Raw genomic sequence first — 16,178 nt, 5'->3', positions numbered from 1 at the left:
TTCCAGTAGGCGGCGGTACCTCTTGCTGTTGTTGGTATTTGCAAGTCTTGTGTTTTATCTTTTGCATGGGGAGTTCTTGTTAGCGTCGCGTGGACTGTCTGGGAAACGGAGAGCTCCTCAGTACGTTGCTCCGGGAAACCAGGTGTTCTTCGGAACGTTGTCCGGAGGCTTAAGAAGAATGTGACAATGGGGGCGCGTTTGACACGTGCGATGCGGAACTTTAACCTAGAGAACAGAGCGCACAGGCAGATCAGCAAAGAGAAGCCGAGGATCGCACCGAGGCACCCGAGCAGTGAGGCACTGATCGAGCAGCCGCTCAGCGGTGAGCCTCACTGTCAACCATTCGCGCGAACAGGGCAATGCGGCAGCTGGGCAAGGCTGGGTGCGCGGCTTGGGCACTCAAACCCAACCGGACCGTTTCCTCTCTTGAGTGGGATGTGTATGCTTTTGCTTTGGTTTTCGCAGTTCCCCAAATTTGAGAGATTTTTGCAAACCAAGTTAGTTCGTATGGAGCTGGGAGGTCAAGGTGATCTTGAAGTTGTATGACTAACACCCCCCACCCCAGCCTTGTCTCGCTTTAATTATTTTTCAAGTCACTCAATTTTAACCGGGAGACCAATGTTTTTCTCACTTGGTTCCTGTGATTTATTTTTATGAAGTAAAATCCCTGTAATGTTTGATGTGCCCCCCCCCCCCCTTCTGGCCTCAAAATAAACCCAAATAGGTGACTAGTTTAATTTGTACGTGAGATTCAATTCTGTTAAATAAGTTATAAATTGTGAACCGTACAGATTGCGGAATTTTATTGTGAGAACTTTCCTGACTTTACAGACTGCTACGATCACTGTTGGAGAGAAATACCTAGCCGAAAATGAAATAATTACACCGTGATAACAATATTGTGTTTCAAGGTCACTTTAACTTAAGAGTGTTGATGTTACTGCAGTTGGAGTTTTTTTGTGGCTTGTCTGCTGCCCCTTCTGACCCCTTGGCTGACTGAGCTGTCAGACTGCTTGTCCAACATAAACTCGAGTAAATCACTATTTGGGCAATTGTAACATTTTGAAAACGAAAGGTATAATTTTGACTCTTCCCGCCGCCCCCCCCAACCCCCAGCCTTCACCTCCTTCCATTGATTCATCCCCCAGCCATCTCTGACTGAACCAGACTGGGTATAATTACCTGGGGGAGGTAATGGCCAAGCAGATGTATGACTGAAGATGCTTGTCAGGACCCCATGGAATTCCCAACCCAGTAATCTCTGAAAATTGTCTGGGAAGTATCAAACCCATGACTACTACCATCTAGAAGGACAAGGGCAGCAGACACATGGGAAGACCACCACATGCAAGTTCCCCTCCAAATCACTCACCATCCTGACTTGGAAATATATCACCATTCCTTCACTGTCACTGGGTCAAAGTCCTGGAATTCCCTTCCCAACAGCACTGTGGGTGTGCCTACACCACATGGACAGCAGCAGTTCAAGAAGGCAGCTCACCACCACTTTGTCAAGGGCAATTAGGGATGGGCAATAAATGCTCACCCAGCTGGCGATGCCCACATCCCATGAATGAATAAAAAAGAAACTTCCGACGGGCAATTCACCTGCTCCCCCATTCCCCCTTAGCCTCTGCAAATGTCTCTGAGTTAGAGTGTGAGACTTTGGGCAGTTCCTCTGTACTTAACAAGAAAATGTTAGACAGATTAAAACCTAGTTTAACTCCTGGGTAACTACACAACTGGCACTCCCAATCACCACCTCCCACTCCCTGACTACTCCCTGATCTGACTACCCTTTCGTCCACTTATCCACCTATCCCTTACCCACCTCACCCATTCACTCACCTTCAGATTGGACATTTGAATTTTCCATTAGGCAGCTAATGCTAAAAAAGGCGGCGTATCTTGTCTCTCCTGACTTTAATAAGATCCGATGGTGTTCCTTGAGGGATGCTGCACTCTGCATTTTCTGGTTTGAAAGATCCCGCTACAAATGCGGAGCAGCATCAGGTCATAGAAATTTCTGGACACAGAGGCAACCTGATGATGATTGCCACTCCTCAGTAGATCCTGGCCAATATTTTGCCCCTGTTGATCTGTTTGCAAACAATATATTTAAAAAACTGATGGATTTCAATGAACCTTGGTATGCAGGTAGGGTATGGCCCAAGAAGTACTGATTAGTTTTTGTTGAAGATGTGGATCTGGATCCAGATTCTGGAACTTTTTAAAGGATTTGTTGGGAGATTGGGTGATTGACTCATTTTTAAACAATGCTGTGGGTTGTATTATTTGGAATCTTATTAATTGTTTTAGAATTATTGGGGATTGTCTCAGCTATCAAAATGTGAGCAGAGTTTTCAGAGCAGGTTGTTGGCTGTGGATTGGCCTGAAACTTCCTCAGTGAGATGGAAGCTCTTAATAAATATATATTTTTCCCATTTTTGTAGTTACAGAGCCTCAACCAGGTAGGGAAAAGCCTCAAGGAAGAGCTGCATAGTTGTAATAATGTGGAGTTAACAAAGTTGGCATTGAGTGCCTTCTTGACTTCTTTCCACTGTACTGTTCAACTTGGAGCTGAGTTTTAAAACCCACATTGCAATAAGTTAATTGATTTTATACTTTATAAGTGACTATGTAGTGCATAAGAAATGACATTCCTGTTATATAAGGTCATGACCTTTGAAGAGAAGTCTAGAGTTTCTTCAATTTTTTTCTGACATTTCAGTCTCTGATGCTAGGAATTAGTCTCTTGATTGTTTCTTGAACCACTGCCAGTGCTTAGATGGTGCCCTTGTGTCTTGCTGACCAACTCTGGATGCAATACTGGGCTGTCCAGAAACCTGACACATGAAGAATTGATGTCACCGTTGTTGTGTTTAGTATTTTGCTTATTTGGCTCAATTTGGTTTGTTAACTGCTGCTTCACTGTGATTGGGCACATACAAAGTTCATAAGATCAGTTGTTCTTGTACCAGTTGGCATGTTCCCAGCTCTGTTCTTTTACCAGCCCTTAATTTATAGGAGTACATTGACAGTACAACACAGAGAAGGGGCCAATTGGTCCAACACATGCATGTCACCGTTTATCCTCCCTGCAATCACACAGTTCTTAACGGCATTTATCTGCCCAATTGCTAGGTCCCTTTTTCCTTAATCTATTTATCCATCCAATCTTGAATGTTGACAGTTTCTGCTAACCACTATTTCTGAAAGTGAATTCCACAGCCTCTCAATCGTGTGAAGAGTTTCTTTCAGGTTTATCCAAAATCCCTTGCAATTTATCTTTTATCTGTGACTCTCATTCTGGATCCTTCAATTACCAAACAATCTGCTTACGTCGATGCTACCCCATCCTTTTGTGATTGCAAAAACCTCTCGCATATCAACCGCAACAATTTGCATTTATATAGTGACTTTAACATTGTAAAATGTCCCAAGGTACTAAGCAGGAGCAGAAACCAAGTTTGGTATTGAGCCAGCTAAGGGGAAATGAATGATTGGCTTAGGTCTGGAGCAGCAGCCAAAGTGCAAACTGTAATGGACAGAGGGAAATTCAAGTCTCCTAGGGAGCTGTCAGACCAAGAGCCATCATATTGCCTCGTGGTCTGTATTGTTCTAACAAAAAGCTGTAAGTTTTCAAGTCTTCCTTTTTATGTGTATTTGCTGATCCCAGGACTCATCCTATTGAATCTCTGTTATACCCTCTATGAATCTCAGTTCCTTCTTAAAGTGTAGAGCTTTCCTCGTGTAATAAAGTCTTATTAATCTGAAGTGCTGCCTTTAACATCTTGTAAACCTGTACCCGCAAATCCCTTTACTCTTCACCAACACTATTTATGTTCAATTATTGCTGTTATTTTTTAGATCAAAATATGTCGCCTCATGGTTACTGAAATTGAATTCCACCTACTTTGTTTGCCCATTCTCCCATTTCAGTACCAGTCACTTTTCAGCTTCCTTTGGTCTTCTAAACAGTGAACCATACCCCCTATTTTGATATTATCCCCTAGGTCTGTGTGCAAATTATTCATAAACATTCGGTGTTGTCGGCATTCTTCCATCTACATAAGATGATGGCCATGCAGCAAATCATAGAAACATGGAAAATAGGAGCAGGAGTAGGTCATTCGGCCCTTTGAGCCTGTTCCGTCATCCAGTATGATCATGGTTGATCCTCTGTCTCAACAACATACTCCCGCGCTCTCCCTGTACCCCTTAACGCCTTTAGAGTACAGAAATCCAACTACTTCCTTCTTAAATATATTCAGTGACATGGCCTCCACAGCTTTCTGTGCTAGAAAATTCCACAGGTTCACCACCTTCTGAGTGAAGAAGTTTCTCCTCATCTCAGTCCTAAATGGTCCACCCCCTATCCTGAGAATGTGACCCCTTGTTCTAGACCCCCCCAAGAGGAAACATCTTCCCTGCATCCAGTCTGTCCATCCCTGTCAGAATTTTATACGTTTCAATGAGATGCCCTCTCATTCTTCTAAACTCCAGTGAATACAAGCCTAGTAGACCCAATCTCTCATACGACAATCCTACCATCCCAGGAATCAGTCTGGTGAACTTTTGCTGCACTCCCTCTATGGCAAGTATATCTTTCCTTAGGTAAGCAGACCAAGCCTGCACACACTGCTGCAGGTGTAGTCTCACCAAGGCCCCGTACAGCTGCAGTGAGACATCCTTGCTCCTGTACTTAGGTCCTCTCGCAATGAAGGCCAACATACCATTTGCTGCCTTAACTGCTTGCTGCATCTGCATGCTTGCTTTCAGTGATTGGTGTACAAGGACAACTAGGTCCTTTTGTACATCAACATTTCCCAATCAATCACGATTCAAATAATACTCTGCCATTCTGTTTTTCCTACCAAAGTGGATAACTTCACACTTATCTATGTTGTACTGCATCTACCATGTATTTGTCCACTCACTCAATCTGTATAAATTGTTTTGAACCTTCTTAACCCCCTCCTCGTTTCTCACATTCCTGCCAAGTTTCGTGTCATCAGCAAACTTGGAAATATTACAGTTGGTTCCTTCATCCATATAAATTGTGAATAGCTGGGGCCAAAGCTCTGATCCCTGCGGTACCCCACCAGTCACCGCTTGCCGCTCCAAAAAAGACCCATCTATTCCTAATCTGTTTCCTGTCTGCTAACCAATTCTCAATCCATGCCAATATATTACTCCCAATCCCATTTGCTTTAATTTTACACACTAACCTCTTATGTGGGACTTTATCAAAAGCTTTCTGAAAATACACCACATCCATTGGTTCTCTCTTATCTATTCTGTTAGTTAGGTCCTCAAAAAACTCCAGTAGGTTTGTCAAACATGATTTCCCTTTCATAAATCCATGTTGACTTTGTCTAATCCCATTGATATTTTCTAAGTGTCCTGTTATCACATCCTTTATAATAGACTCTAGCATTTCCTGATTACTGTTAGTAGGCTAATCGGTCTATAATTCGCTGTTTTCTCCCTCTCTCTGTTTTTAAATGGTGAGGTAACATTTGCTGTCCTCCAATCTGCCGGGACTGTTCCAGAATATACAGAATTTTGGAAGATGACAGCTAATGCATCTTCTATTTCCATGGCCACCTCCTTTAGTACCCTGGGATGTAGATTATTGGACCCTGGGGATTTTTCGGCTTTCAGTCCTATTAATTTCTCCAGCACTATTGCTTTAGTTATACTAATTTCCATGAATTCCTGCTTCTCGTTATTCCAATCATTTCGTACCTGTTTACATCTATTTGCGCTGTTAATTCATCTATCTTATTGTGAATGCTCCTTGCATTCAGATACAGTGTCTTTAGACTTGTCTTCTTAACATTTTTACACATCTTTTTTGTACTATGGCCCTATTTACTGCTAGCCCTTCTTTCCTCTGCCTTCCACTTTTGCTTTCTGCTTCCCTGTCTTTCATTCCTATATTTGTTTCCCTCTCTTGTGTCTCCCTGCTCAGGTTCCCATCCCCCGCCAATCTATTTATACTCTTCCCTACAGTACTAACAAATACCCTGCAAGGATATTGGTCCGGACTCTGCTGTTGTGCAACCCATCCAGCTTGTACAGGTCCCATCTTCCCCAGAATTGGTCCCATTGCCTCAGCAATCTAAATCCTTCCCTCCTACACCATCTCTGCAGCCACGCATTCTTCTGGTCTGTTCTCCTATTCCTGATCTCGCTGGCATTGGGAGTAATCCTGAGATTACTACCTTTGAGGTCCTGTTTTTTAATTTATTTCCTAGCTCCCTATATTTTGTTTTCAGGACCTCATTCCTTTTTTTACCTATGTTGTTGGTACCGATATGGACCACGACCTCTGGTTGTTCACCCTCCCCCTTCAGAATGTCCTGCAACCACTGAGTTGACACCCTTGACCCTGGCACCAGGGAGGCAACATACCATCATGGTGTCAAATCTGGCTGCAAAAACATCTATCTGTTCCCTTTATGATAGAATCCCTGATCACTATTGCTCTCCCACTCTTTTTTTTTTCCCCTCCACTCTGTGCAGCTGAGCCACTCATGGTGCCAAGGGCTTGGCTCTTGCTGCATTCCCCTGAGAAACTAACTCCCCCAGCAGTATCCAAATCAGAAAATCTGTTGGAGAGGGAGATGGATCTGGGGGACTCCTGCATTACCTGCCTAGTCCTTTTACTCTGTCTGGCAGTCACCTTTCTGTCTGTGCACTCTTTACCTGCGATGTGACCACTTCACTGTACATGCTGTCCACAAAGATCTTGTCCTTGCAGATGCTCCACAGTGACTTCAGCCACGGCTCCAGCTTTGAAATGTGGATTTCGAGTAGCTGCAGCTGGAGAGACTTCCTGCACACATGGTCATCCTGGACACTGGAAGTGTCCCTGACTTCCCACATCGCACAGGAGGAGCATTCCCACTTGGCAGAGCTGCCTGCCATGACTTACCCTTAAATTACTTCCTTTACTTTTACTTCCTCTAGTTTAGAGAATATTAAGGACAGAAGAAATACTTACGAGGTCCTACTTACCAAAGCTACCACCCTTCTGAATGAGGAAAGGTAGAAAATGAAAGGATTCCACCTTCCCTCTTGACTGATCCCCCTCTCTCACAAAACTCCAACTGAAGCATTCTAATGCAGCCCAAAGCAGCGCTCCAGTGTTGACCAAATTTGTTCGGGGTGGAGTAGCTTCATATGTTGCTCCTTTGCTGATGGCTGAAAAGATCAATCCATGAGAGGCAGATTCTGCCACAAGTGCCACATATGAAGTGGTTATTAGGTGTGGTTGTGGGTTATTTTCGGTGTTGGCAACCCTGTTGCCAAGCTGCTGCAGCCATTGATCTTCATGGTGGTACATGCTGGCCCCCAGGCGATCTTGCCATTTCCTTCTGGTCGGCTAGCGTCTTCCAGTGCGAAAATTGATGTTTAGGGCCTTCAAGCATCCTTGAAGTGGACACCTTTGGGTGTCCTACTGATCTTCTGTTTCTGGCTTTGGCTCAGGCTATCTCGCAGTACGAAAAGTCCTTGGGTGTGCAACTGTCTTCCATCCTACAAACGTGGCCGAGCCAGCAAAGTTGTTTCTGTTTGATGTGTGCCAACACACTTTGGAGATTTACAACAGTGACTACAGCTCAAAGTATCCATTGATGCCGTATAATGGATTATAAAATAGGCAGTGAAAAGAAGAGGCTTCAGAATCTAAACCTTTGGGACACCACTACTCACTGCCAGTCAGACTGGGAAACAACCTTACCTCCAAATCTCTGTTTGATCCCTTCTAACTAATTTTTCAATCAGCTTGATATACTCCATACTCCTTAATCTTACTCTTTTATGCGGTACCTTGTCTTATGCTTTAATATAGTCCTTGCACACAACATCCACTGCATTTCCCACACCTACCACATCTGTACCACCTCAGGAGTTCTAGGAGGTTTTTTCGAGCATGATCGCTTCTTTTGAAATCAGTGCTGGTTACTCTTAACTATTTTCTCCTTATCTAGATACATGGTAATTACATCCTTAATTAGAGATTCGAAAAAAATTCTCTATCTAGCCCAGGTGCTATTTCAGTAATGAGCTTTAAATTTCTTTTACATATGAACATACGAATTAGGAGCAGGAGGAGGCCACTCGGCCCCTCGAGCCTGCTCCACCATTTAATAAGATCATAGCTGATCTGATTGTTACCTCAACTCTACATTCCCACTTACCCCCGATAACCTTTCACCCCTTTGCTTATCAAGTATCTATCTAGCTCTGCCTTAAAAATATTCAAAGACTCTGCTTTTACCGTCTTTTGGGGAAGAGAGTTCCAAAGACTCACTTCCTCTGAGAGAAAACAAATTTCTCCTCATCTCTGTCTTAAATGGGCGACTCCTTATTTTTAAACAGCAACCCCTAGTTCTGGATTCTCCCACAAGAGGAAACATCTTCTTCACACCCACCTTGTCAAAATCCCTCAGGATCATATTGTTTCAATCATGTCACCTCTTATTCTTCTAAACTCCAGCAGATACAAGTCTGGCCTGTCTTAATCTTTCCTCATAAGGCAACCCGCCCATTCCAGTCAGTAAACCTTCTCCCAGCTGCTTCCAATGCAGTCACTCTAGATGAGCCAAGAATGGCAAAACGTATATGACCATAAATTTCAGTGATGAGTTTGAAAATCTCTCTGCTTGTAGATGGGTTAATACTGACTGAAATTAAAGAGCCATTAGTAGAGAATTTAGCAGGGAGTTGTGCTGCAAGATGCACCATAATTAATCACTTCCTGCATTGTGCATGATTCCTTTAATTAACTAATTCATAAATATGTATATTGTGTTACACGGCAAAACAGTCCGTTCTTGTGTTTTTTTGGGGCTTAGTTGGTGTCTTTTGTTTCAGAATCATGCAATTAAATTCCAATGTTCTTTTATAGACCACCCTGAAGTACATGAAGCTCATAACAAGAATGAAAAACTTTTGTCTTTACTCAAAGATGTTTATGTTGATTCCAAGGATATTCCTGCAAAGGTAAGCACTGTAACGGATACACACTGCTGAAAATATAATGCTGAACCACACTGTGGATGAAACTTTTGTTTGTCTTGTGTTTTGGCAAATAATTTACTTCATGACCCTTTGCTTCCATCACAAAGTGCTGATTTTAGCATGATAAGTAAAATGAACATTACCTTTCAAATGTGCCTACACTGCAGCTGCTACACAAAATCCTTTCAAATGATGAACAGGTATGGTTCTTAGTGCTTTGTAATTCTGCACTTGTTCTCAATACTGTAGAATTTCTGTCATTTTCCTCTCACTGTTTTCTCCATTATAACTGTACCTGATGTTTCGCTTCTCAGTGGTGTCAAGTGACAACAGTTTTTAAAATCTCTCATGCAGTTTTTTAATCCTCAATCTGTTTTGACAATTTAAAACAAAAATTGAAGTACTAACTTTTATTTTCAAAAGGCTTGCCAATCCAAAGGAAACTTTTTTTTTCTGGATGTCAGTAGCAGATGCAAACATTGTTTGACTGATCCATTTTGGTTACCTCTCTTATTGAATTTGCAGCAGATTAACAACGGGTTAGAAGTCTTCTGCAGATGAAAGGGTTTTTCGGAGTAGGGAAATGAATGGATTTTCAAATCAACAAACAATTTAAGTTAAGTTTGTAAGATGCTCTTATGATAACACCACCTTTAATTTATTCCGTGTCGCACTAAGTACAGTGGACCAGATTCGGAAGCACGTTTGACTCTGACTCCACTCAATTCAATACTGGAGCAATTAAATTAGGAAGTACCAAGCTATAGGGAGAGCAGTATTTGGCTCTCTCTGATAACTTCTGTTGACCAGTAGGAAGGTGGAAAAGATGCTTGGGAGCAGACAAAGCAGCCTGCTTAACTGACATCCCATCCACCATGTTCAACATTCACTCCCTCCACCACCAACGCACAGTGGCAGCAGTGTATACCATCTACAAGATGCACTACAGCAACTCATCAAGTCTTCTTTGACAGCACTTTCCAAACCCGTGACCTCTACCACCGAAAAGGACAAGGGCAGCAGATACGTGGGTACGCCACACACCATTCTGAATTGGAACTATATCTCCATTCCTTCACTGTCGCTGGGTCAAAATCCTGGAACTCCCTCCTTAACAGCACTGTGAGTGTACCTACACCACATGGGCTGCAGCGATGCAAGAAGGCAGCTCACCACCACCTTCTCAAGGGCAATTAGGGATGGGCAATAAATGTTGGTCGAGCCAGCGACACCCGTATCCCATGAACAAATAAATTTTAACAAGTGCTCAGGCCTGTCTGCCTCAGTAATAATGGGTGTAATTTATGCATCCATTAAAAAGTAATGAAATCTTGGTAACAGATTATACTGATACATTGTGAGTTTGTCCTTTCCTCTCATGTTTGTGTTGCAGCTAGCTGCTTTAATATCAATAGGTTGTTTATATAGGAAACACTCTATCTCCATTTGCAAAGCTGTGCAGCTGAAATGAATTTCAGGAATCAATGTACTGGGTCGTCTTCACAGTACTTGAAGATGTGTGTAAATCAGATGAAAAAATTGGACTCCCAAGATGGAAAAACTTGACAATCGTTTCAAATGTAATGACCCCCTCATAAAAATTACACATGCTGGGTGAGGGAAGATCATACAGCAATATGCACTGAAAGTCTTAATGGAACAGCCCTGTGGGAAGTGAATTGACTACTTTATCAAATTAAACAATTTCCATTCAAATTGATTTGAAGAAAAACTTGTGACTATCTGTAAATGTGGTCTTGTGCAATATGCCTAACATTTCACCAGTGATGGTTGGCTCTCTATACTCCTCTGCTTCCATGCATGCTGATGAGTTATGGATTTTGCTATCATGGAAGGTCTTTTCTATTTCTTCTCAATTACAAATGCACTTGATTCCAAATCTGCTCCACTTTCAGTAGAGCAGGTCTGCTGCAACATATTGAAACTTTTGATTATGTCATATGTTGTTCCTTGAAGCAGTCTTCCTTCCTAATAATTACCGTTGCCCTAGCCGTTTTACTGTTTTCACTATTTCAACTTTCTAGAAACATGTAAGTGCTGAAACATCCAAGCAGCTGCAAGAGCACAGACTTCTCAAATCTACTTTGAATTATGAGCTGTTCAACATTACAAAGGTTCCCAAAGGCAAGTTGAGCATACCAGAGGCTCTTACAATCCTCAACAACCACAAACTTCAGCCCAAAATATGGACAACTGACAAAATAGCTGAAGATTACAGTCTAGAACTTAAAGACGTTAAAGGACTGCTGGAATTTTTCAAACCATTTGAAATAAAAATTCTACCTCCAGAACAAAATGATAAAGAACGTATAACTGCAAGTTAGTAAATATGCACACTTTCAGACTATTCATACTTTAATTCTTTCTATTAAATGACTTTGATATCTTTACTGTATTTAAGGTTTGCAATGTGTTCAGGTCATTGGAACAGTATGGATATTGTGTCTGGAAGCATTGGGCTTTTACTGAGACCTGTGGGTGAACTAGTACAGGGCCACAAAGTTGTATTCTAGATGTGATCTACCCCACAATATATTATCATCACTGCACTGTGGCTTTTCACTTGCTAACTGTTCATATTATAGTGAGTGTCTCACTACAATCTATCTATCCCATTAAAACTCAGGAACAATAAACCTTGGAAATGTGCAACCACTCTGCCAGCTTCATGTGGATTACTGTATTTTCCAGTTTCTAGTACATGTTAGAAACTATAAGCTTTATACTGACTACTCACTGCCTGGTTTCAATAAAGGCCTCTTGCTATATAAAATTGTCTTTGCTTAATCCTTGGTCAGCAAGGTGGTTATCTCAATGTGTTGTATATTGAGTTAGTTCTGTTAATGTAAAATGAGTGGTAAAGTGCAAATAGATTTCTTTAATTCCTATAAGCTTGTGAACGTACTTTAACCTTGGATACAGTTAAAATGTTTTGTCTACAAACATTGGAAATCCAAATTGTGAATAACAATATTTCATTGCGGCTGTGATTTCACTCCCCTCTATTCATTAGTGTCTTTCTAAGGTAGTTCTAATTCGTTTCTCGCGCTAAAGCTTCAGAATGTTTGGTTCCTCGGATTGATAAGTACAAGTAAATTTGAGCAACCTTGCGGATTTAATAAAAGAGAAAGAAAGCTTTCTTGCCTCTGAGGAAAATGATCATTTGTTCAAGCCCCATTTCTGAGACTTGAGTACATAATCCAGGCTGGCACTTCAGCGTAATACTGCGTGAATGCTGCATTGCTGCAGATGTTTTTTATAGATGAAATGATAAGCTGAGGCCCTATTTGCCCTCTTAGGTTAACTTTAAAAATCCCATGGTACTAACCAAAGAAGTAGGAATTTCTCTAGTGTCTTGGCCAATACTTGTCATTTAGCCTACACCGCTGCGATACTTCATCTCATTGCTGTATGTAGGACCATATGCACAAATTGGCTGCCTCCTTTCCCTACATTACAATCCTTCAAAAGTAATTTATTTTTTGAAAAGCACTTTGAGACAGCTTGAGGTCATGAAAAGTACTGTATAAATATAACTTTATCCCTTCTGTCACATGTAGCTGCGCTTTTGCTTATGTGGGAAAAAAATGAATCAAGTAGCTCTTATCTTTGTACTAATATGTCTAATTTGTTCACACAGCACTACTAAATATTTCTATTAATTCAAATTTGAAAATTATATTTTGCAGCCACTTTGAACACATTATCCAGTAAGCAGTTGAGAAGCTGAAAGCATTGAATCTAATACAAAGTAACCAGTAGAGGGAGCAAAAAGAAAAAGTGCTGGAAAAATTCAGCAGGTCTGACAGCATCTGTGGAGAGAAAGACAGAGTTAACGTATTGAGTCCGTATGACTCTTCTTCAGAACTAAAGAGAAGTAAAAATATAGTGAAATATATACTGTTTAAGGAGGGTGGGACAGGTTGAGCTGGATGGAAGGCCAGTGATAGGTGGAGGCAAATGAGAGATTACAAAAGATGTCATAAACAAAAAGTTGAAGGGGTGTTGATGGTGGTGATACTGGCTAAAGGAGGTGCTAATGGTGACATTAAGAGTATAAAGCAGATTGAGCAAGTGACAGATGGCCCTAGTGGGGGCAGGGTGGAGGGAGGGGCGGTGTGGGAAAAAAATCTCTCCTTTGCCTCCACCTATCACTGGCCTTCTATCGAAGTAGGTTAAAAGGTGGGGATAAAACATTGAATAAAAGTGGAAATACATTTTAAAAAAATAATAAAAATAGGTGGGAAAAATATATAAAAATTTAAAAATAAATATTTGGAAAAAGGAGTGAGGATAGAGGAGAGAGTTCATGGTGTGAAGTTGTTGAACTCAATGTTAAGCCTGGGAGGCTATAAAGTGCCTAATCAGAAGACTGTTCCTCCAGTTTGTGTTGAGCTTCACTGGAACCTTGCAGCAGGCCAAGGACGGACATGTGGGCATGGGAGCAGGGTGGTGTGTTGAAATGGCAAGTGACAGGACGTCTGGGTCATGCTTTTGGACAGACCGAAGGTGTTCCGCATAACGGTCACCCAATCTGCGTTTGGTCTCTCCAATGTAGAGGAGACCACACCTTCGATCTGTCTGCAAGCATGACCCAGACCTTCCTGTCGCTTGCCATTTCAGCACACCATCCTGCTCTCATGCCCACATGTCCGTCTTTAGCCTGCTGCAATGTTCCAGTGAAGCTCAACGCAAACTGGAGGAACAGCACCTCATCTTCCGATTAGGCACTTTACAGCCTTCTGGACTGAATATTGAGTTCAACAACTTCAGAGCGTGAACTCTCTCCTCCATCCTCATCCCTTTCTGATCCCCTTTTTTCAAATATTTTATTTTTAAATTTTTATATATATTTTTCCCCACCTATTTTTATCATTTAAAAATTTTTTTGCATTTGATTCATTGTCCTATCCCCACCTTTTAGCCTATTTCAATCTTTTTTCCCACACCGTCCCCTCCCTCCACCCTGCCCCCACCAGGGCCATCTGTCACTTGCTTATTCTGCTTTCTACTCTTAATGTCACCATTAGCCAGTATCACCACCATCAACACCCCTTCGACCTTTTGTTTATGACATCTTTTGCAATCTATCCTTTGCCTCCACCTATCGCTGGCCTCCTATCCAGCTTCACCTGTCTCACCCTCCTTAAACAGCATATATTTCACCATATTTTTATTTCTCTTTATTTCTGAAGAAGAGTCATACGGACTTGAAATGTTAACTCTGTCTTTCTCTCCACAGATGCTGTCAGACCTGAGTTTTTCCAGCACTTTTTGTTTTTGTTTCAGATTTCCAGCATCCGCAGTACTCCGCCTTTATCAGGAGAGGGAGCAGTTTGACAAGGATGGAAAATTGAACGTGAAAGTGCATGAATGATACAACTATGCTAATTTGACAAACAAGTTTCGCTAAACATTTTTAAGCTAAGTTGTATGCTACAGAGAGTACATTTTAGCTTTGAATCTAAACTTTCCACCTGCGTTTTACTTAAGTTTGCAAATATAGTGAAAACTATATAACTAATGTGGGAAGTTCGTTGTAAATTTATACAGCAGGTTACCATTCTGCAGTCCTGTTTTCTTATCAGTTTAACATCCTTGGTCTTTGATTTGTGGAATGAATATGGTGTGGGTTACATATTGTAACTTCTATCTATCTTTAAATATTGAATTTTTAGCGCTGCAGCATGTTTCATTTTTTCACAGACTTTGCCTGATCTTCACAGGTCAAATTCTCTGCCTATATTGATGATGGACACAGCTGGGTCCATTCACCTGCCTTAAACCTGCATCACATAAACTGCTTAAACACATTATTCAAATTTTATAGGGGGAGAAAAGAGATGCTTCATTAGTTTTCCTTTGAAAAAAAATGAGACTTATGCATTTGATAAAGTTAATAAGACACTTAGGACAAAGATGAAGGAATGTTGAATTCGAGGGAATGTGACCTTATGGATAGGTGATCATGTGTGAGCAGAAGACCAAGTGTAGCAGGTAAAAGGAAGTTTCTTGGACTGGAATAATGTGAATGGCAGTACGCTGATATCCTCACAAAAATAGTTTTGGTATTTTTACTGTTTCTAAAGCTGGTTTCTTGGAACATTCAATTGCAACAGGTATTCATTAATACACTGAGCAAGGGAACGGAGCTACATCTGAAAGGGCAGAATGGTGACTAATGGATTATATATTAAAAATGGCAGAGTGGCTAGAAGATTAAAATGGGATTGTGCTCAAGGGTGGCGTAATTGGGATCACTTCACGTAATTTTTTGGAAGTCAGTGGAACACAATTAATGTTATGTGATAGCCCCACTTTGCAATATGCTAAATTGCAAGAAAGTGCTGGAAGAACTCAGCTGGTCTGACAGCATCTGTGGAAGGAGAAAAAGCATTAACATTTCCACTCCAGTGTGACTTTTCTTCAGAAGGCTTTTTTGCAAACTCTGAATATTCATTTTCAGCCATTGGTTTTGCCTTATCCAGTCAGGACAGATCATATAGACTCGAAATATCAACACTGTTTCTCTGTCCACAGATACTGTCAGACCTGAGTTTTTCCAGCATTTTCTGTGTTTGTGTATGAAATTTGTGTTCCTTTACCTTATTTACTCTAAATATTTTTTGTTACTTAAAGTTGTAAATGGCACAGAAAGAGAGCAGTCGACCCATTGAGTCCATGCTAGTTATCTGTAGAGCATTCCAATCATTCCCATTTCCCTGCTCTATTCAATTAGCTGTGCATATTTATTTCCCTCAAGTGCCCATTCAATTTCCTTTCCATTCATTATCACTTGCTTTTTTAGACAGTTCTTTTTCTCACACCCTGCATCCCGCATCTCTTGACCAAAAGTTTAAATCTTGTTCCCTAGTCCTTGTTAAATCAGCTAATCCGTCTACCATAACCAAACCTGTCACAATCTTGTACACCTCGATCAGATCTCCCCATAACCTCCTTTGCCCAAAGGAAAATAACGCCAATGTCTCCAACTTAACCTTGTAGCGATGGCGGAGTGGCATTGTCGCTGTACTAGTAATCCAGAGAACCATCGTAATGCTCTGGGGATGCATGTTCATTGGTGGAATTTGAATTCAATAAATATCTGGAAATAAAAGTCTAAT

The 16,178-nt window shown here is 41.3% G+C and overlaps 1 protein-coding gene across 1 annotated transcript; it reads left to right on the top strand.

Annotated features, from left to right (window-relative positions):
- The first annotated feature begins 73 nt into the window (after nt 1–73).
- ndufaf4 (NADH:ubiquinone oxidoreductase complex assembly factor 4) lies at nt 74–12,191 on the top strand. Its single transcript, XM_041187187.1, has 3 exons — nt 74–322; nt 8,921–9,015; nt 11,079–12,191. The coding sequence occupies exons 1-3, from the start codon at nt 187–189 to the stop codon at nt 11,376–11,378; spliced, it is 531 nt and encodes a 176-aa protein (XP_041043121.1). The 5' UTR covers nt 74–186; the 3' UTR covers nt 11,379–12,191.
- Nucleotides 12,192–16,178: the final 3,987 nt, after the last annotated feature.

The sequence above is a fragment of the Carcharodon carcharias genome, chromosome 5 (assembly GCF_017639515.1).
Source record: "Carcharodon carcharias isolate sCarCar2 chromosome 5, sCarCar2.pri, whole genome shotgun sequence".
Classification (NCBI taxonomy): Eukaryota; Metazoa; Chordata; class Chondrichthyes; order Lamniformes; family Lamnidae; genus Carcharodon; species Carcharodon carcharias.
This window is presented reverse-complemented; position numbering and strand designations above follow the sequence as displayed.